Source organism: Onychostoma macrolepis, chromosome 21 (genome assembly GCF_012432095.1).
Source record: "Onychostoma macrolepis isolate SWU-2019 chromosome 21, ASM1243209v1, whole genome shotgun sequence".
Taxonomy (NCBI): Eukaryota; Metazoa; Chordata; class Actinopteri; order Cypriniformes; family Cyprinidae; genus Onychostoma; species Onychostoma macrolepis.
The window spans coordinates 17,451,812-17,474,306 of record NC_081175.1 but is presented as its reverse complement, the minus strand read 5'-3'; the positions used below and the strand labels follow the sequence as shown (position 1 = coordinate 17,474,306).

Sequence of the window (22,495 nt, the reverse complement as noted above, 5' to 3'; positions counted from 1 at the left end):
CTTCGTATAATTTACCCTGATGTTAACACTTTTAAAAAATTGTTTTAATTTTTTTTATACATTTTCATACATGAACAGTTCAAGTTCAACAAGTCAATGTTTTCCTTTTAAAATAATCCTACAGGTATTAAAGTTCCTCTAATAAACGACTCACGCAGATATTTGGTGAACATTATTGCTTACCATGGTAAAATGTTGTCAGGGGAATTAAACGTGTCTCGTGTGCTGTATAAGTGTATACAGTCAAGATCGGTCACGAGGACACATGGGTGGTGACGTCACTCGATCTGCCCGGGGAACAATCAGAGGCAGCGCGAGCGCCACTTGAATGGATTGTTGTCGGTGAATAACTTTGCTCCTGGTTTCTCCCCTTTTGCCCAACGCTCGCATTTTCTGCCGTTTTTCTTCTAATATCTGCGAGTCCAAATAGCACTAAATGGTATATGAAGCACTTAACACCACTCGGAAAAGTGTGTTAGCAACAAACCCCCGAGGTCTGTGTGTGCGGCTTAACTTTTGCAAAGTGGGTAAGTGCAGAAATCTAAACACTCTTTTCCCGTATATTTTTCCTTCCAATTTCAAGCTATTTCCATTAGAACTTTAGAAGCGAGCGTTTCAGACTTAACACTACCGAATAAAATAGCTGTAACGTTAATTTCGCTTCGGTGTTACATTTACATGCCAATGCTGTTTACAATCATCATTCCTGTCAGCTATAGTTGAACACAATGTTGCCATTGTTCCTCAGTGAAGCGCGCGGTCAGTCCTGTTTGCTTTTCTTATCTTGTGTGAGTCTTTCTGAACACTCCATCCAAACTTTTCACTTTCCCGTGGAGACTCCTCAGGAAGATCCAAGAATATCAGTGACCCCGGCTTATGTGTATTTATGGAGCTCACAGAGTGTCTGGACTCTTGACATGGTTTTTTGGTACAACTTTGAAGTGAACACAAAATGCTCTGACATTGTAAACTTTGCACAGTGACCACACATTAGATTCAGTACTCCTGCCACTGGGGCCACTGTAACTTGATCCACCTCTGTGCTTTGCCTCCAAGAGCTTGGTCCTAGTTTTGCCATTAATAACAGTGCTGACCTGATCCTTAGTTTCCGCCGTATTAAGCGACAGTTTGGTTTGGAGTATGTGTGTATGACTAACTAACGTTTGATTTTATTCAGGTGTCCTGGGATCTGTTGGAATCTGCATGGACTAATATGAAGAGTCTGAAGGCAAAGTTTAGGAAAAGTGATGTAAGTATGACTTAGCTGGTTTAGGAACTGAATGGTGTTGTATAGGTCTCATATACTTAAATCAAGACTTGTATAAACAGTCCCTCTATGAAGTAAGATGATAATTGAACAACTTAATACGTGAATTATAACTGACATACGTTTTCATTGATTTGGAATTTGAGGTGTAGTTTCATAGTCAGCTTGTGTGAATGTTCTAGACTGGGGTGAATGACTCAGAATCAGACATGTCTACAGCTTTATTATGATGACTGAGTCATAACTGGGAGTATAATTTTAAGGCTGAGAATTTCTGCACTCCCAAAGAAAGAACGAAAAAAAAAAAAAAGCCTCAGTGGAGCTTCCTGCCACCAGATGTGATTCAGCAATCATTTCTAAGCCTATAATAGAACTTCATCAGTCTCAGGCTGAAGTATTGGAATGTACTCGAACGAAACGTTATTGCTTATAATTGCATGTTTTGGCTTGCCAAATCATTGCCACTTGGGCTGAGTCAGCGGATTGAGATTACTGTGAAATTCTATGTGATCATCAAACCGCAGAACTAAGCTGAGTTTTAATATACTTTCTGCCAGCACATGGTCACAGTGGCATTTTGAACATTCGCATGGAATGTTGTTAAGAGCAAGTTTGCCATAGCCACATTCACAGCTCATAATATCAATTTTGTCCTTGTATGGTGGAGAAGACGTGCTTTACTGTTTTTTATCTTTACTAAATGGTGGGTGTTTGCTTGCACAACAGTGTGGTTGCCTAGGAACAAAATGTTGACATTTTTTTTATTAAAAATTCACTCAGTCCATAGTTAGAGCTTGTGTGTGTGTGTGTGTGTTTGTTTGTATGTATGTATATATATTAGAGACATAACAGTATGAAAACTTCTTATCACGGTTATCAGTATTATCACGGTACTGTTAAAATGTGCTGGAAATGTTCAAAAAGTACTGAAACATAAATCGTTTCACCAAGTTTTATATTTAAAATCAACAAACAACAAATGACTTATGGTTTGCATAAACACTAATACAATAACATTACCAATGCTGTCCAGATTTTAAATGACAAGATGACAGACAACAATTTATCTAATAACATGTACGAAATGTTCAAATAAAACTTTGAAAATGTTTGAATAAATGGTAAACCTCACATTCCAGCCTTTAAATAAATAAAAGCGTTGTCAAAATGGTAACTGATTAATAAATTATGTATTTTATCTGCTCCAGAAATAATTATAGATACCTTATCCAAATTGTTTAAATGTGTAGAATGCACATAAGCTTATTTTTCATCAACCGGTTAAAATTTAAAGCAGGGCATGCAAATTCAGTACGTTTTTGGCCAGTCAAAAACTGCACACAGGCTCAATATAAATGTAACTCTTTGTAAATCCACTCTCTGACACTAGGTGGCGCTTACAGAACAGCAGAATTACAACTGTTTCCGGTAACCTCTGTGGGCAAAGCAGCATTACGATTAAGTACAGTAGTTTTTTAGGTAATGCATGGAGCGACGATGAAAGCAAAATACCATTGAATGTTTTCTGAAGACAGTCAGAGCCTTTAGAGGAACATTCATATAATTCATTCAATCATATATTCATTTGTGTAATTCCCCTAGCACTCTTTTAAAACCTTGCAGTTTTCACGCAAAATGAAACTACTCTGTATGCACGTAAGACTGTTACTTAACTTTGCTTTATATGCTGGATAGGGATGCAACGATTATAGATTTTGTTGGTACGATTATAGTCTGAGGAATAATCACGGTTTCACGATTATTACGATTATTATGCATTTATTCATTTCACAACATAAAATCACATAAACACTCTTTAGATATTAAAGTGTTATTTATTGCTGCCTTTTGAAACAGAAATAACACAGTAACCAATAATACAGCACAAAATAATAATACTAAAGAAAAAAAAAGTCCATCTCTCCTATTGGAATTAAAAAAGGTGACCTCTGCTCTGTAAATATCCATGTCAGTATTTCCCTTTTGAAAATAAATGTATTTCGTGTTTTCATTTCTTTCATTCTTCATTTCTTTTGGACATGAGGTACAGAACATGGAAAGATGGTGAAAAATAAATTGACTTATGAATAATACTATAACAGGGATGATAAATCACAATATTAATGAAGTATTATTAATATATGACTAATATTAACTTTATTTATCCCACAGAGGACACTGTTACTAATGAGGGGAATAAACTAAACTATTATTGTAATCAACTGTCATCAATACTTATTCATTTTAATAATCTTTATTCATCTGATTTTACATAAGGCCTGAGAAAATCATGTCTATTATTTTGGTTTGTGAGATCGAGATCGAGCTGCCCACAAACATTTAGGAGGACAGAAACGTGTTGTCAACGCTGCCCAGCGACTTTCATTAATAAAATAGCTTAGATACTGGATCGCTACATTATATTAATCAGCAAAGAGGGGGTAAAATGACTGTTTAAATAACTAAACTCAAATCTTCATTGTTTGTAGTGACGCAGATGCAGGTAGGCTAAAGCCTCGTTTATACTCGCCTGGCTCCGCGAGCCTCCGCTGACTGCGCGCTTCACACACGCGCCGCGCTCTCTCTCACTGCACTATTTCATCTCTGAAGCGGCAGAATGTTCGAGCTAACGAACGTCGCGTCAGGTGGTCCTTGCCTTCACGTCGTGCATTAAAATCGTTTATTGCACAGCCAGAACAGGTTGGCTAGCTGTGCATTATCCCTTATGTATTCACTCTTTAACAGCGATTTTTACGGCAATATTGATGTACCCAAATTTAAAATGGTCCCACACTATCGAATTCAGTCATTTCTCTGGTGGAAATAAAGGATCGCTGTTTGGTTCCTCTGTCATAGTTAATCTAGTAGCCTCCGTGTCTCTGATAAGCACGGCATTTTAAGCTGGTGCACCGCTAGTGTAACTTTGTTTTCGTTTTGCTCATGTTTCAACAGTTCCATTCCATACAACAGAAACACTCGGTGTAGCGGAGCCTTTACGATTAATTAACCGTGACGTTTTAAAGCGCGGTTAATCGTAAAACCGGTAAATCGCTGCATCCCTAATGCTGGACTGAGTTTATTTATCCTTAAGCCGCCTTTCCACTATCTCCGATGAGCTTCAGATGCATTAAAATATTTGAACTTCTGCGGCTAGACTGATGTGATGTATTCTATTAAAAACTATGAGCGTAAGGTTAGAATTACCAATATTTGTTCACTTTAACGTTGGTTCTTTAAACACTATTTCTGTAAAATGGTGCTTTAGAGTAATTATGGCATAAATAATTGTTTTATTTACAATGATTACCCCATAAAACCTACTATGTTTTAATTTTGGAGGTCATTTGTGACTATACATTCATACATTAATTATTCAAGTCATTAATTTTACCATGGTGAATATGCCGAGGTAACGGTTGCTGAACGACCAGTTTGAAAGTACTGTGCGACTGCCACTAGGGGGAGAAATGCCAGGAAAGGCAGCTTTAGTTGTTCAAATCGCGGTAATCGGTACGTGTGTGTGTGTGTGTATATATGTGTGAGAGAGGGTATTTCTTTGTCCATTTGGTTTATTAATGAAAAGTAAACAAGAAAAAAAAGACACTACCTCTAAGTTTTTGCTTTTGATTTTACTTTCAGTTGTATTTTATCATCACTTCTGCTTTTAGTATCAGTTGTAACCTCTACACTCACCAATCAAAATCTTGTTTCAGTTCTTTGCCATACAGGGTGTTTTCTAGAAAAAGAGGTAAATCAAGAATAAGAGAAACAAAATATCCTCCTGGTTCTATTTTGGGTTTTGTGTGTCAGTCCAGAACCATACAGGAATTTTCATGTAAGGCCAGGCTTTCATTCTTGAGCAAAACAGGAGATTAGAACTGCCAGGATAAATACTTTTATAATAGCAGCTGATGGCCAAGTTCTTGTAATATATGTGATGTTACTCGACCAGCACTTCATGTGTTTGTAGTCCCATTTGTACAGTCCTGATTTACCCGTAACATATTGCATAACAAAGAGAGAGATTGTGCTATTATTACATTTGTTGGCATTTGTGGCATGTTTGAGAGAAACAAAAAACTTTTCTCAGGATGGCACGAAATTCCACTCCTTATGTGTAAGTTATAAGACATTAAAACAGCTTGGTGTAGACCAGGTTCATGGTATCTCAGGAGGACAGCGGCTCTATTTGACTTCTGTCATTCACTTGCAAGAATAGACCTTTTGTATACACAAATCAGTTGCAGACACATTTTGCTATGTTGACATGATGAGAGCTGTCTTTTATCTGCTCGTGGAGTCACACGGGGTCTGTTTAAGTCATTGAGGAAACATTTGGAAAACCTCCACTCCTGCTTGGGATTCTTTTACCATGTAAGAGACTAGATGTTAGCTGATGTTTTGCAGGCTGCTGATGTTATAGTCCAGTCTCTTTATTTACTAGCTTGTATCTTAACAAGCTTTTTAATAAATTAACAGTTAATATTATGTAATGTAATTAATAGGGTCCCTAATTTTCTTATTTGAGCTCATTTAGTTACCTTAATTTCGATGATGCAATGGAAATATTGTATCATGAATTGTTGGATAACATTAAATTGCACATTGTTGTCTGAGAGCACTGTTTACTGCTTAAAAAAGTTTTTGCAGTATGCAAGAAAATGTGTTTTGAGCATTTCACTTGTAATTTGCTATCCACTGATGTTAAATGGGCTTTTATCTGTTTACTACAACACTGATGTATCTAGTTGTCCTGATTTGTACTTCTTGTTTTTCAGAGGAAGTTGAATGAAATGAATAAAAGGGAAATGGCCTAGAGATTATCCTTATTTAGCAGAGCTGTGTCGTTTACGCTTTAGATCAGATGAACTTTCAAGCATGATTTTCCAAGCCAGTCTTATGAGAAGTAATAATAATTTGTACGAGATTGAGAAAGCATAGGAAATCAAGTTGTTCAAAAACGAATAGCGCTGATTTGCTGAACCTAAACTGAACCATAAAGTCCAACCCCTTACCAAAGTCTTAAACGGATGGCTCACCCAGTTATGAAAATTGTCATCATTTACTCACCCTCATGCCATGCCAAACCTGTATAGATTTTTCATTTCATGCAAAATATTTAATAGTCAACAAAACTGTATGGTTACCAACTTTCTTTAAAACAGCATCTTTTGCGTTCTGCAAAAGAAACTCATAAGGGTTTTCATTTTTTGGGTGAATTATATCTCCATATATCCATATCATTATATCACCATCTTGTACAAATTATTTCTCATTTTCACAAGACTGTTTTGGGTTTTATTTTCTAGTGTTGATGTGACATTTAGCCTGCTTCAGGTGTGGTCTTGCATCTAATGATCAGGGCGAGATGTTAATGTAAAGCTAAACGTGTTATGAAACCAAATAGCTGTTAATTTCTTTTTCTCTTCCAAGCCTTTTCCTGTAAGGAAGTCATGACAAGACTCCCAGCAGACTGGATTTATCTCATCTGGAATGTAGTCATGTCCACAGTGCTTAATTAGTGTCCTTAGCCCAGCCCTTTTCCACATTAACTGCAACCTTCAACATGATGAAACCCTCAGTGAATCTATCCTGAGCTGTCCGAGGAGCTAAGGACTAATTTTTACTCTCCCATAAAACTTTAGTCAACAGAAAACATGGATTAATGGCATCATAATGTTGTTAATGGAATTGTGCTTTCACTTTAGGTCAGTGCGTCCATTCTGGGAAGAATCCGATGTACCCAGTGTCGAGTTAAAAAGGTTGAGGAGGGAGGCAGGGTAGTCTGGCTAGTGATAAGGCTTGCTGTGCTTTGTGGAATTACCTCATCAGTTAGATATGGCTGCCAGGGGATTTAGAAACGGGGTCTCTGCCATGTGAGGGTAAAACACACAACCCTTCATTACATTGTATAACCTCAAATGGCAGAGACGAATGTCTCCTGTGCAGTATTTATTTTGTGGGTTGAATCGGAGTCTATGCTATTTCACAGGGCCTGTTAAAGTATTCGTAGTGAACACACATGTAGCATCCCTCCCCCCTCAGCGTTTAACTGTATTTGCTCGCCCGTAGCAGACTGTCCAGACACTAATTCCTTTCTATCCTCTGACACCTCTCATATGCACAGTCAGTCGCTGCTTAATTCAAACCTTAAAGGGAGTGGATCACGGTCTAGGCTGCCCGTGTAACAGTCCCGTAGCCTTTCCAAAAGTAGGTTGCCTTATAAATAGCACCTTCTATTGACAGTGCCAGGTGTGTATTAATTTCATATCTTTGGTCATGCCAGCCAAACATTGAAGTGATTACTAAAAATAACATCAGTAAAAGTGAGCTTTATTTTCACATGTCTGGTCATTGTGTAGTCAAACAACTGACCCCCATACCATTTCTGTTTTCAGTTCAACTTTCAATTTACCAATCAAATGTTTACAGCTCTCAGGACCAATCAGATAAAGCCCCTGACGACCAATCAGCGTGAATCTGGCAGTAAAGCGGATGAGAATGGGCACAGCAGGTATCCGCACTAAGAAGATGGTTTCTGTATTAGGCCAGACCCTGCTGCCCAGCTCTTTGAGATTAGCAAATCTAGCCTCAATGCCCCCTCCCCTTAACCTCAGGCTTTTCCGTTCACATCGCTTCTGGTCTACATATTACATCCTCTGGCTTAATACAGCTATCCCAGACTCCAGTTTTCATTTGCCTTGTTTTCCCTGCATGTAATTGTGGTTTGATATAGTGCAGCCCTGATAGTATAAGATGGCCCATCTGTATCTTCTCCGTGACATTCTGTGAGCTTTCAAATTGGTTTAGTCATGACTCATCTCAGTAACAGTTGTTGGTGGTGAAGTAATGATGGGCTTTCCAGGTTGAGAAATTAGCCGTCAGGATGAATCAAACACATCTGGCTGTGGAAGCAACTGTTGCTTCAGGAAGCTCATCCCAGATAAGTTTTTGAGTTTGTGTTGATTGCTTGCAACAATGCAATTTATTTCAGCTATGCTCTTTCCTTTTTTTTTTTTTGTACGTTATCTTAATACAGAAGACTGTGGGTGCTACCTGGTGGAAATAGTAGGGCTGTTAATTTAATGAGATTTATTATCAATCACATTAATTATAAAAAATGCAATTAAAATGTCTATGCAATTAAACAGGATGACTGAACAAATTCTGTAATGAAGAGTCTTCCTAAAGAGGTACATCTTTCATGTTTTTGTCAGGCCAGATTCTAGTGGCATTACTTGGATAGCTTTAGTAGGGAATGAATGTCAAGGAGATAAAAGGCATAAAGTTCAAATAAAATTATAGTAGGAACAAATGTCACTATTGTAAATATACAAATGCTACCTTCACCATGCAAAATAATTCACTCAAATACATGGCAGCCAAGAGCTAGTTATGAAGCATTGGTTGTTGGTCTACAAGTTGACTTGCGAGGAGTATCGAGAATCGAATCCTGTATAATGTGAAGCAATGTGAAGCAAAACTTTTTTATGATATAAAAACTGCATCTGTATGTCAGTGGATGTATGTCAGGAGTTGGGGTGTGTTTGTATGCATTCTATTGTAGTGTATCACTGCAATGGTGTATGATATGTGGATGGGGGCTGTACAGTGTTGTTCTATAATGGGAGCAGCGACTGTTGACAGCCACAGCGAACATGCAGTAAAGCTGTAATGAGTAGCAGTGTCACCATCAGAATTATGTCACTCACAATAATGTAATGTTTTTGAATTATCATCTTTTTGAGGCTCTTTTCTTAATTAAATAAATGACGTTTTATATTGAATTCAGGACATTTTTACTTTTTTGTCAATTGGCTGCTCTTCAAAAAAGAAAAGAAAAATCTATTCATAGGCTTTATACTTTTGCAGACAAACCTCACTGATCTCTAATCGCTACCAGTCCAGACTTTCTGAACTTTCAGTTATCATGCCCTCTAAACTTTACTTTCTACAACATCTTCCAACCCTTTGTTTCATCTCTTTTCAGAGGCAAATTATCTCTAGAGTTCCTCCAAGAGATTTGGCATGGGACGGAATTCAAGTTCAAGGGATTAAAAAGCACATTCCTTTTGAGCGGATGAGTTTGGTGGAATGTGATAATGAATGTGCAAGGTTACGTACAGAAGGTCTATTTTAAGTCCTGTTCGCAGAACCTCAAACAAGTCATGTGGTTTTTGTCTTTTTAATCCTCATATATATTCAGACCAATGTAAACTACCCCACATTGTGCAATTGTTTAAGCAGTTGCAGATGTAGTTTAGTAGAAAAGATGCATTGTTTTTCGCAAAAGGTACTTTCATATGGTTGGCATTAGAAAGTACTGGAAGTCATAACATCACAATTATTTCCCAGTGCTACAGATACTTGCCCCTAATTTTACTCGGGTCTGCTTCAGATTGGACCTAGACAACATCTCTGGGATTTATTTAGAGGTTAATCCACAGATGAACAGTTTCTGGCAAAATAGATGCAGTTATTACTCAAATCTCTGAACTTCCATGGTACGTTCACTTCTGAACTTTGTTAAACAAAGGGAGGCATTTGTACACCATGTAATAAAAGTTTCCCACAAAAAGACTTTTTGCTCTTTATGGCAGAGACGGTTGGTTATATGAGTAGAGTATGCTTTTAGTGAGTTGGGGGTTGGGGGACGGTTCAAAAACCAGGTTTTGAGAACATCTCAATATGTGTGAAAACAAGCTTTAGGGAATAACAGAGTGGCTTTAACAGCTGTTGTTTATCTGCACAGACCATTTGCATGAATCTTAACCAAGGATTTTCTCTCAGACATTTCAGCAGTTCTATAGGGATGTATTTTGTACAGTGAAGCTCTGCAAAGATTTGCATTCAGACCATGCTAATGGTAAAGCCCTGAATGGATATCCAGAGCCTTCCATTTCAACCCCTGAAGCTCTTCCCTATTCACTGGGGTTTTATCAATATGCCACATGGCTGAAAATCTAATAATGAGATTAAGAGGGAGATTATGTCTTTAGTGTACTTTCACCCTCCTGAACTGGTATAGCTGGTTGAATGGACAAATATTAAAGCCATCATATTTCATTCACATCATCTTTCAGATTTCAGAGCAAGCAGCTTTAATGGTCTTTTTGGACTAGCGGTTTTGAGAAAGATCTTTTTCCACAATGTTAACTCTATAGATTCATCAAAGACCCCCAACCACCACCACCACCACAAAATGCATAATGGTTTCCTCAAAAATATTAAGCAGCACAACTGTTTTCAATATTGATGATAATAATAGAGAAGTTTCTTGAGCACTAAATCAGTATTTTAGAATGAATTCTGAAAGATTGTGACACAGAACGTAATAGTTGGTAAAATTTCAGCTTTGTCATCACATGGATAAATTAAATGTTAAAATATATTAAAGAAAACATTTTCAATAATAATAATCTTTCACAATATTTTTTTCTACAGCATTTTTGATCAAATAAATGCAGCCTTGGGGAGCATAAAAGACTTTGTTAAAAAACTTTGAACTGACCCCAAACTTTTGAATGGCTGTGATCTTTTTGGTATCTGTGTGTAAGTAAGAAGGTGTAAAAGTTCAACCAAGTGCAATAAACATTGCCAAAGAGGAAAGCGATGGAAAATTGCCATATTTCCTGCATGCACTTTTAACTTTTTATCTTATTACTTTAAGCATACTGTATGTGGACATTGAAGCTTTTTTTGTGTCATGTGATTATCAATTATGTAATAATAATAATGTGAAGGAGTGATTCTGAGGTTTGAACATTCTCACACTGGAATGTGCTTTTCCAAGCATTTACCATGCTGCTCTGAGCTTATCATCTCAGGAATCCAAGAAAGAGAAGCAGTCCAAATGTTAGCAGTGTGAGTGTAATCGTTCAAACAGAGAACACGGCTAGTGCCAGGCTTGAACAGAGACGCGTGTGATAAGAGGTCATAGTCCAGCCTGTTCTCAAGGTGCTCGGCTGCCGCTTTCGAATTTGAGAAGCCATTAGTTTGAAAGCCAACGGCTGGTTCACATGGCCTGACGTAGTACATGAGTTTTTGATCCAATTGGCCTTATGTACAAGTACTGGCAGTATGAATCCATTCATCACCAGGTCAGTTTTCTATTTAGCACATTGTTACACTTCTTTTTCATGCAAACCAAATAAAATGTCTCGTGTTTGATTTAGCCTTAGGGCCTACTAGTGTACTGAAAATATTCAGCATGACACATCAAGTACATGGGTCACAACTTGGCAACACGCCTACATTGTTTTCACAGTGGGCAAGGAACTAAAATTATCTACCGTATTTTACTGACAGGAGGTATATCGGTGTTTGAGCACTCAAAGACAAGGAGATTATACAATGTGCTAGAGAAATGTGCCTTATGGCCATTGATTCTTAACGTCTAAATAACAAAATTGCCATGTTCTTTCCTACTTAGTTAACTGCTTATGTTTATGAGCAGATAACGCAAATTCAACATGAAAACCGTTTGATCTAAACCATTTGTCTTGCCTCTGGCTCTAAATATTGCACGGCTGAAGAGGACCTTTATCAGATAAAAGTTAAATGCTTACACTGAGCGATGGGTGGAGGTTATGTTTGTGCCACATGTCGCTGTTCTCCAGTGGTTATTTAGTCCAACAGGCCTTTTTGAGATAATGTTAAGTGTTTCCTGTTTTTGCAAAGGCCCACCATGACAAAAAGGAGATCTCCAGGCTGTTGCTAGTTGTTTAAAGTTTCTTTTGGCGGTTTATGTAGATTTTCACAACTTTTTATAGCTAAAAGTCTAATGTTTGCTCTTTCCTTCTCCGTGTTCTTTCATTAGCCGAGGATTAAAAGTTTATCATATCAGTTTTGGCGATAGGCTGACAGTGATGTTTGTTCTGAACAGCCCTTCACAATATATAATGCCAGTCATGTAATCTTACATTGCTGCTTGTATTTTTATTCTACATGCTATGCATCCTGATCAAGCATTATATTTTTATTTATTTTTAATTTGTGCACCATTATTCTCCCTCTCCAGAAGCTGTTTTGTTTTCAGATTAAGGATATTAATCCAAAACATGCAATTCATGTATCCTCTATATCAGTAAGAAAGATGCCTACCGGAATATCATTGCCATACATAGCAGATTTGTCAATATTTCGACATAATATTTAACATTGTCTTGTGCTTCTTTTAAGTTAATATTTTTTACTTAATTTCAAAAACTTGTACAATAAAAAGAGACAAGGCTGATATGATCTATTCTAGTATTAGTCCACTTGTATTCTAGTTGTAACAAGGTCAATGACTTAACACTATTTTTTTTTTATCCTATCTATATTACATTTTATTATTTATTTAAAAACTAAAAATTTTAGGTCATAAAGTTAGTTTAGGTCACAAAATGTTATGCTTCAACTCCCTTAAAATGTTGTTGAACATGATGAACGCACCTCAGAACAAAATTTACTTATGATCCTGGTTTTTCCTCCTACATTTGAGGGAATATTACCCAGATTGATTTTTCAGTATGTCTGTTTTGAAATGTAGTCTCAGTCAGTCAATGTGTTCTGAAGTACACTGTTAACGATGTTTGAGTGCCTGAGAATGCCAGGAGCCTAATTCAGACTTTGTTTCTTTACAAATGTCTTCTGTTTCTTTTACAAATGATCTTCATTCGTTTCATTAGTTGACTTTAAATAGCTTCAGCTGATTGCAGATTGTAGGTCAAATATCTCCCAAAAATAGTGCTTGGTATACTGTGGCTCGTGTAATGTTACACTGCATTTCAAAAATAGTGACCGATTTAAGCGGTGGCCTCTGCGTTTTGCCCGCTGACCTCTGTAGTCTGCTTTCAGCTCACTGCCTAGACTACATTTAGAGCAATTGCATTCTAGCTTGTTCAGAACTCTTCAACGTTTTAGTATCTATGGACTTCTCAAAATGATTTCCTGCATTGACAACTTCAAAGGAGGTCTTCAAACAGTTGCTCTGATTTACTATGTTCAACAATGGGCATTTTTTTTCACTGTTATGCACAGCTACAAAGACTAGATTTGTCTGTATTTGAATCTCAGCTGTGAATAAGACCTTGTTAGGAAAGTTTCATCCGTTCCTGTGGTGCCTGAGAGCTTTCAAGAACTGGAAGGAAATAATATGATTCATGCCACAGGCGTTTCTTTCCCTTTGAGATGCCTGTAAATTATAGGTGAAATTCAGGTGACTTCATCCGTTGTTTCACATGATTGCTTTCCATTTGACCTCACTGCTTTTGATGGAAATTGTTTGTTTGTATGCATCCACAAGTGTCAATAGCAATCAGTCTTCACTTTTACAAAAGGTTGTTATGCCATACCACAATGCAATGAAAAAGTATATGAGCAATTGTGACTGGTATAGGTTATTAACTCACAGATCAAGCAGGCAGTAACGTGTACAGACTTTAGCGCCTCCTGTAAATAATTTCCAATGTATATTTCTTGTTATATTTAATGCATTGCCAACCATTATTTGAATCAGACAGCTTGAGATGCAAAGACTGATGCAGTGGCTTTTGGTGTCATTGCATCATTCTTTCATGCTGGAAGTTTGAAGGAGACGTATCTTTTATTCTCCTTTTAGTCATACTAAGAGCGGCTTCTGTGATTGATCTGAACTCTTTCGTCTTTCTCTCCTCAACCTCTCTTTGAGTGTGTAAAAGCTCTATCAACATGCTCGCTCATTTGTTCAAAGTCTAGTAACTCATGTTCTTTGAGTTTGACTCGTATGTATACATTTTTCAAAGGTCATGGGTGAAGACAAATGGGGAAAGCTGGTTGATTTCCATTAGGGTCTGCTAAAGAGAGGAAAAACTGTTGTTAGCTGATATCAATCATGAACTTGAAATATTGGCTCTTTTAAAACAATGAAAGTTTTTATGTCCAGTTCACAGACAATTTTTAACTGCCTAAGACCGGATTTGCTCCTTCTGTTAAAGGACAATGAAATGGTGTTTTAACAGCTTCTGTAGGCCTTGTTTCTGGGTTGAAGAAATCACTTTATGGGAACACAAACCACACATTTTTGTTTGTTATTGTAAGTCGCTTTTTACTGCTAATGTTCAAGTCTTGATCATTTAGGCTAGACACAATGTGGGCAAATCGTCTGAGGCCACCAGTGATTTAAAAAAATAAATAAATTTCCCCCTCCTTTTGAGTGTTTTAACATACTTTTTTTTTTTTTTTTTTTTTGTCGTTACAAATTATTCAAATTGGGTTGACGGTATAGATTTCTCAATTTTAATCAGTCTTTTTGATGGACCAATACTGAATCTTAAGCCCAAGAAAGATCATTTAGTCTATGCTGTTTTCTGAACATAATGTCACTAAACAATATTTGTTGCACTCCTCTCATCCAGTAATGTAAATAGCTATGTGCTTTGTTACTTGTGAGGTCTGTCCCATATCTATGAGCTGTGTGCATGTTTTTAAATCTTTTCCCACTTTTTCTTCTTTAGGCTCATGAATGGAACAAGAACGATGAGCGTCTCCTCAGTGCAGTAGAGCATGGAGAAGCAGATAAAGTCACCTCTCTCCTGTCGAAGAAAGGAGCCTGTCCCACCAAGCTTGATAGCGAGGGAAAGTCTGCGTGAGTACTGCAACTGATATTGCTCTCATTCTTATTTTAAATAGACTTTGACTGCTCTAATTGTAACTACAGCAGTGTTTTAACAGAATTTTCTGCAGTCCACTTAAGAAGTGCATAAAAATTAATTTGCATGTGTGTGTTTACACTCCAGCTGAAAGAGAGATGCGAGTTATGCTTTTTTTGCACCCATTCATCATTGTGTTTATTTAGCTGTAGAAATGATAATCTAAACCCCAGTCAAACAAATTTAGTCCTTCATTCCACCCCATCAGCATTTTCTTTCATTGCATTTACATCAGCCTTCATTTTCTCTTATTTACCATAACAGGCACACAGATGTTCAGAAGTGAATGCTCGATTTGTTTATGAAAGTCATCCAGATTTAAAATCACGCATGACACGCATTTTAACCAACAATGACTTAAACACTTGAAATCCTACAAAAAATGAGCTTAGCTTTTCTGACTTTCTCGTTTAGCAATTTTCTGTCGTTTTGCTTAGAAGTCATAGGAAGGGCACTTAAATATATGTTATACTAGTTCAAAGAAGTTTGAATGCTTTGTTTCTTTGTTTTGGCAGAGATGAATGGGATTTTGTTTTATTGGAGTCTCAACCTGGATAATTACATGTTTGCATCTACATTTTGGGGGAAAATATACATGTTTTGAAATGTTGTGGACGGATTTATTGTGTTTGTGAGAATAACAGGAAATTTAAATCCATCATAAAGAAATTTGTTCTCCACATTTTTAGAGTCTGACATCATAAGATTGTGATATTTTAGCAAGAAAGTTTAATTTTCTCATGATGAACTCAGTCTGGTTGCTAGGGCATTGCTAGGATGTTCTGAGTGAATTCTTGCTGATCTTAGGTTTAACCTAAATTTGGACGGCGTAATTTGGCCTCAATATTTGAGTGATTTTTCCTATTCTGTCAAATTGTCTAACAGAATGTCTCATGTAATGCATGTTAGATGGACTATTGACATGTACCTTCAAAACATCAGCTATAAAGAAAGAATAGAATCATTCCTATAGGCAGCACAGCAGAGATGAATCGATGAGCGAGCTCCAGTGAATGCAGAGAGACGAGCTTGCTCTCTTCACTCTGTAAGTAATGAACTCAGACACTGCTGACCTGAATGAGTCTCCAGTGTCCTGCGTTACGATGGCTTGAGCCGAAGCTCTCTCATAGGCTCACAATAAATCCTTATCTGCCTGTTTGAGGAGTTCATTGTGTTTGAGTGCTTGCGCTCCAGAGGGTTCACGAGCTAGAGAGGCACATTCAGAACACAGAGCTTTGCTGTATTTCCAAACAGTCACAGTCGCCATGGAGATATCATTTCTTGATAATGAAGGAGTCGGACACGAGACCCTGTGTGATTTGATAATCATATGCTCTGGTGATCATGTTATTTACCTTGAAAAGGACTGCGAAAGAGCTCTTGATCATATTAATTACAAAAACACAAGGCAAATGCTACAGCAAATGTGTTAGCACTACCTTTCAGTGTTAAAAAAAGAATCTGCTCTATAGCTTGTGGAGAACGCAGAGTGATTAAACGTTTAATTGACTTGAACATTTAATTAAATCTAAGGATGCCTGTGATTTTAAAATTATGAATCTTAAACTTTACCAAGAGTTTACTCAAAAATGAAAATTTTGCCATCATATATTCACCCTCATATTGTTTCAAATCTGTGTAACCCAATCAGTTTTTTCCCACACAATAGAAGTCCATGATAACCAGAATGTTTGGTTGCCTTTAGTGTTCAGCAGAAAAATATCAAAACAGGTGACAGTTTTCAATTTTGTGTAAATTATCTCTTAAAATATTGCGTTTCTGGCCAATTTAAAAGCACCAATGATATGTTGCTTTAATTCTTCCAAAAATAGTGTAGTTGTTCCTGGACTGACCTTTAATGGCATTAGAGTGATGTATATTATACTTAAATTGCCATATTTGAATATTTAAAGTTCTTGGCTTGTTCATTTAAAGGTCAGACCCAGGTAGCTGTCGTGAGTGACATAATTATCGAGGTCATTATCAGGACATCTTGTGTAGCTTTTGCAGTTAGCTTTATTACTGCCCAAAAGAGAGATCCCAGTGCATCTTGATCCTTATCTTCTAGATAGGTTGTAATCAATTTCATGTAGATTAATTTGTGTTTTCTCAAGTTTGTCCTCCAAAGAGCCAATTAATGAAGAGATGGTAGATATCACACCAGCGTGGTTCAGTGGAAGCTACTGTATTTATTAAATGATAGAGAACACTGAACTTTTTAATCACAAGGAGCGATTCAACGTCTCCATTTTTTTTCTGTGCCCTCAGGTCAGAGATTTCATGACTAATGAAAGATTTTAAGGAATCGTTCACCCACACATGAATATTTTTCCTCATTAGCTGGGTTTCCAGCCATGTATTTTCATGTGAATTTTGGGGTGTTAATTTTATTTTTAGTAAATTTAGGTTAATATTGGAGGGAAACCTTTAAGATTTAAATAAAACCTCCAAAACGTGCATTAAAAACATACTGTATACTACTGTTTAAAAGTCTGTTTACTGAAAGAAATGTATTCATTTTTTTTTTTTTTTAGTTGGGATGCATAAAATTGATTCATTTTCAAATAAATGCTGTTCTTTTGAACTTTATATTCATCTAAGAACAGTGTTGGGGGTAATGCATTACAAGTAATGTGAGTTACGTAATCAGATTACTTTTTTCAAGTAACTAGTAAAGTAACGCATTACTTTTTAATTTACAAGAAAATATCCGAGTTACTTTTTCAAAAAAGTAACAACAGTTACTTTTTCCCATTTATTGACTAACAAGTCTCCTGTCCCCATATTGGAAGAAATCGGAAGAGCAGAGGAGTTGTGCGCTGTGTGAACATGATGTTACTGTAGTTCTAGACTAAATGTGAATGTGCATTAATTCATCCCACTCGCAAACAAACAGATTTAGTATTCATCAAAATGAATTAAAACAGTGAAATCCAAAATCAGAATATGACGCAAACCTGCAATAATTAAATATGTTAAATAACACACATGTATCTAATCCCATTTTATTAACCTATGTCTTTGCTGCTGACCTTTGATGATCCAGTTCAACCATACTAATAAGCAAAAATTACTTTAGATAAACTAACAATTGTGCTTCATTTGTTTTTTTTATTGCTGAAGAGTGTTGAACCTTCTTCTCCTGCGTTCTACTGTACAGACATGAATTTACTTTTCCTTCAGCCTGAGGTTTGTTCATTACACTTTTTGGTGTGAAAGGGCTTTTACATTTGCTATAAATAGAACCTCTTATATTAAAAACAATCAAGCCCTGCTCATATTTAAAAAGTAACACAAAAGTAACTTAACACATTACTTCACATAAAAAGTAACTAAGTAACGTAATTAGTTACTTTTTTAGGGAGTAACGCAATATTGTAATGCATTACTTTTAAAAGTAACTTTCCCCAACACTAAGAATACTGAAAAAATATATCATGGTTTACACATGAATATTAGGCAGCACAACTGTTTGAACATGTAACAGTGAATACCTGAGCAGCTAAAATTCAGCTTTGCCATCACAGGAATGCACTTTTTGTACTTTTTTTAGATATTACATTTCATATTATTAACTATTTTTGGTCAAATAAATGCAGCTTTCTTTCAAATTCTGAAGGTCTTAATGTATTTTGACAACAATGTTAATTGCTGCTTTGTGCTCGACTTGCTACACAGAATGAAAAGCATTGATCTAATGTCACTCATTCACACTAGAATGCTTTACAATTGCCTCAGGACAAGCATATATGTAGAGCATGTCATTGACCTACCTTTGAAATCAAAGAGCCCTCTATTTACTGGATGTAGGATACAGACAAGATGTACAAACTGACTAAATATGAGTGGCATGGCTAATCTGCAACTAAAAGTAAGTGTTCATGACACTCCCCCCTCCTTTCTTTCTCAGTCTGCATGTAGCAGCCACACGAGGTCAAGCTGAGTGCCTTGCTGTTATCCTGGCTCACGGGGCTGATGTTTCTCTGCAGGACGCTTCAGGTCAGTTACAGCTAGATCAATGTGTTTTCTTGCATTACTTTTGTTACATCAGTAGCACAAAATTAATAAAATGTAAATAACAAGTCTTGTCTTGTCTTCTCCTCTTCACATCAGGGTTTACTGCTTTACACCTTGCTGCCAAAAATAACCATTCTGAGTGTGCCAAAAAGTTGCTTCAGGTAATGTTTTTGATTGATTGTGAATCATAGACTGAGAGTTCGATGTACGCACACAGATGGAGCCAATTCAAATGGGAACAACAGCCATGTCTGTTGCCATGCAATGTGTGCCAGCTAAACAAAGGAAGCAGATTTTGTTCTGCAGTTTCGTAAACTAGCAAATCCCACGGCCTCCCTCTGTGAACTTGGAGAGTGTTGCATGTTTGAATGTGTGTGGGCAGGCTGGCATGTTCGAAGACTCAGCTTGGTCTGGTGAAGCGCCGGTTACCTTATCTAGCGTCTCTTTTATCATCATGGGCGACTCATTCTCCGCTCCTTGTGATTCTACCAGAGCTGCACAGATCTGAAATATCCACGGCCTGTCATCTCTGTTCACTAATGGGTGCCAGTATTGGCTTTGCCAGTATGGATTAAAAGAGGCATCGATATTAGCAATTTAACACTGCACCAGAAGTTGTATTCACACAGTATGACTCATAAATCTCCCCCCAAAAAAGTGTTTGGACAGAGTAAGAGACACTTAAAATGTTTGAATATAATTTTTTGACAACAAAATCCAGAAAATATCCAAAATACTTTCTCATTTTTTGAACAGGCTATCTAATTTTTAACATCTATAAAACTTTTTTTTGTCAAATGTTTTGCATGAGAAGTGTGATCTGGGTTATCTTTTTTAAAAACATAAATGCCACTTTTTTTTTTTTTTTTTAAATCTAATTCAGTGAATACATTTTAAGAATTTCAAGTAATATTTTTTTTCTTTCTTCTGAACATCAAATCTGTGGTTTCACATTTATAAATTAGGTAACACTTTAGTATAGGGACCAATTCTCATTATTAACTAGTTGCTTATTACCATATTGGCTGTTTATTACTACTTGTAAAGCACATGTTCTGCATGACCATATTCTACATCCCTAATCCTACCCAATACCTAAATTTAACAACTACCTTCCTAACTATTAATAAGCAAAACTCATAGTTAATGGTTTGTTAATGGTGACAATTGGACCTTAACATAAGGTATGACCATAAATTACATTTTACACAGGAATAAATTAAATTGTAAAATATATTAAAATAGAAAACTCTTTTGATCAAATAAATGCAACCATGAAGAGCATCACAGATTTCTTTCAAGACATTAAACAAAACTGACCCCAAACTTTTGAATGGTAATGTACAGTACTCTTTTTGCCGGTGTTAAACTTCCACCCTTAAAAGTGTTCCTCAAGTGAAAAATGAGAAGTTTTGAATGGTGTAATTTTATTGAGGAAAGCCTTGGAAATATATTTCCCTTCACACAGCCCGGCCGGCGTTGAATTCATTAGCCTTTTTTCCCTGGAGATCCTATGAAACAGACAAATTAACTGCTGCGTTAATGAAAGGGTCTGACAGTTGTAATTCAGTTTCATCCAGCAGTCATAAACCTAAACTCCTTACTTGGATTCCTAAGCACAACAAATGCTCTAATGTCCCCAATGCCTTGAGATTCTGCTGAAATTTTCCATGAATATGAAAATACTTTCTAGGCTAATTTTCCCATAGAGTAGATTGAAAGGCTAGTCATTTCTAATGACAATAAAAGAGTCCCTTTTCTGGTTAAATTAAGCTTTTTTGAGGGATTTAAGAGGACATATGGAATCTCGTTTACATAATAGTGGCAGTATGGACTAGAGGGTTAATTCCTTTGAGTCAGTAACCACATATAATGGGATGTCCACATTAGGCACAATTTTAGGTCTGATTGGCTGCTGCACTCAGATTTAATATATTACACCTCTCCTCTGATAATGCCTGTCAAATAAATGCCTTGTGCCTGTTCATCCATGAACACCAGCATGACATGCCGTTAAATGTTTAATAGGAACGCACATCATTAACTCGTATAAAAAAAAAAAGTGTAGCTGTTTTGATTGAAAGGTCGTAATTGGTGTCTAGCTGTTCCTTCTGGGTAGAGCATATCATGGTGGTTTTAGATGAAGTGTTTGAAGAAATAATTTAATGTGCTTCCTTCTACAGACTAAGTGTGTGGTGGATACGCCGGACAGCTCAGGGAGGACAGCTCTTCATCATGCAGGTGAGGTTTACTTTAACACTTATCAGAAAACTGAGAGGAGCCATTCAAGGACAAGCAACAGGCTTTATCTTCAGTATGACTTGTTCTCTTTTATTATTTTGGTTTAATAGACCTCTTTGAGGATTTATTGTTTACTCGGAGTGGTATCGTGCTGTAAATGCGCACTTCCAAACATTAACCCCACGACTTTGCTGCCGCCACTCTACTCCCAAGCACAGAATGCTATTGTGGACCATTTGCACCAAATTGTCAGGTGTAGAGGGCAAACACACACACAAAAAAACATGTTTTTATTTATGGAGAGACCCTTCATTCAGAAAATTGCTCCCATTTCACTCTCTATAGAAAAAGTGTGGTGTAGGGGGGAAAAATTGACAGCGTGTTTGTTGATAATTGAGCCTTTTGTCAGCTGTTATGGATTGAACGGGGTGGTATAGGCCACGAAGAGCGAGCAGCTTTCAGCCACCTGTAGGTCAGAAGTCTGTTGGCAGGATGTCATTTATCCCACAATGAGAAAGAAGAAGCAAAACATGGTTTCATACAGACTAAAAAGCAGAGCAATCCTTCAGATGATGGTAGTATGCATTAATGCCTGTCTGCCGCATGAGAATAATGGCCGTGATTGGTTGAGAAATGGGACATGGTGTAATTTTTAAAGGGGTCGCTAATAATTGTTAGGAAATAAGTGCTGTCACACACTATGAGCCTGGTTTTGGTCTCAGTGGGAAAGCTTGAAGTGTTCACTGTAATTACTCTTTAAGGAGTTTGTTGGCCAGCTGTTAAACTCTTGTTTGTGTCTCTGTGGGGATAAAGAACTGCTTCTGATTATCTGTACTCTTTCTTTTTTTCTATAGCTGCCAGCGGAGACACTGTGATAGTTCAGCTTCTGTGCGGGCACAAGTGTCACGTCAATCTTAACGATTCGGTATGTATAAGTCTTATGCTATCTGAACTGCTGAGAAAATGGCTTTCCCGTCTTTCTCTGCACGTGTTTTGCTGCATCTCAGAACTGTTTGTGGTCTACCTCAAACATGTGCATTGTCAAACACAACTCCTCAAAGACTCTGTTCTCTGCGGGTTTGAATCCGTGTTCGGCTACATTGATTAAAATCCCCACGGCACACTTGAGGTCCCTGTTACTTGGAGATTGCTTGTCCGAGGTTGTTTTTCTGCTCTGCTCTTGTCTTTCAGTTTTTCTTCTACAATGTGTTTTCTTTTATTCCTCTGAGAGTCTCACAGTGCTGCTTTTAAATGGCTTCTGTCTTGGTAATGACAAGAGCACTGACTAGTACTACAA

General features: G+C 37.0%; 1 protein-coding gene across 4 annotated transcripts in view; it reads left to right on the top strand.

The window, feature by feature from the left end:
* The first annotated feature begins 263 nt into the window (after positions 1-263).
* Positions 264-22,495, top strand: part of rai14 (retinoic acid induced 14) — a 37,159-nt gene continuing 14,927 nt past the window's right edge. For 2 of the 4 annotated variants that reach the window (XM_058758366.1, XM_058758365.1), the window contains exons 1-7: positions 264-523; positions 1,178-1,249; positions 14,746-14,876; positions 18,851-18,939; positions 19,054-19,118; positions 21,141-21,198; positions 22,053-22,123. In XM_058758366.1, the coding sequence (XP_058614349.1) occupies positions 437-523; positions 1,178-1,249; positions 14,746-14,876; positions 18,851-18,939; positions 19,054-19,118; positions 21,141-21,198; positions 22,053-22,123 (573 nt within the window). In that variant the 5' untranslated portion in view covers positions 264-436. Of the gene's footprint in view, positions 528-1,177; positions 1,250-14,745; positions 14,877-18,850; positions 18,940-19,053; positions 19,119-21,140; positions 21,199-22,052; positions 22,124-22,495 lie in introns of all 4 variants that reach the window. The other 2 variants (XM_058758367.1, XM_058758368.1) reach the window with 2 other exon arrangements.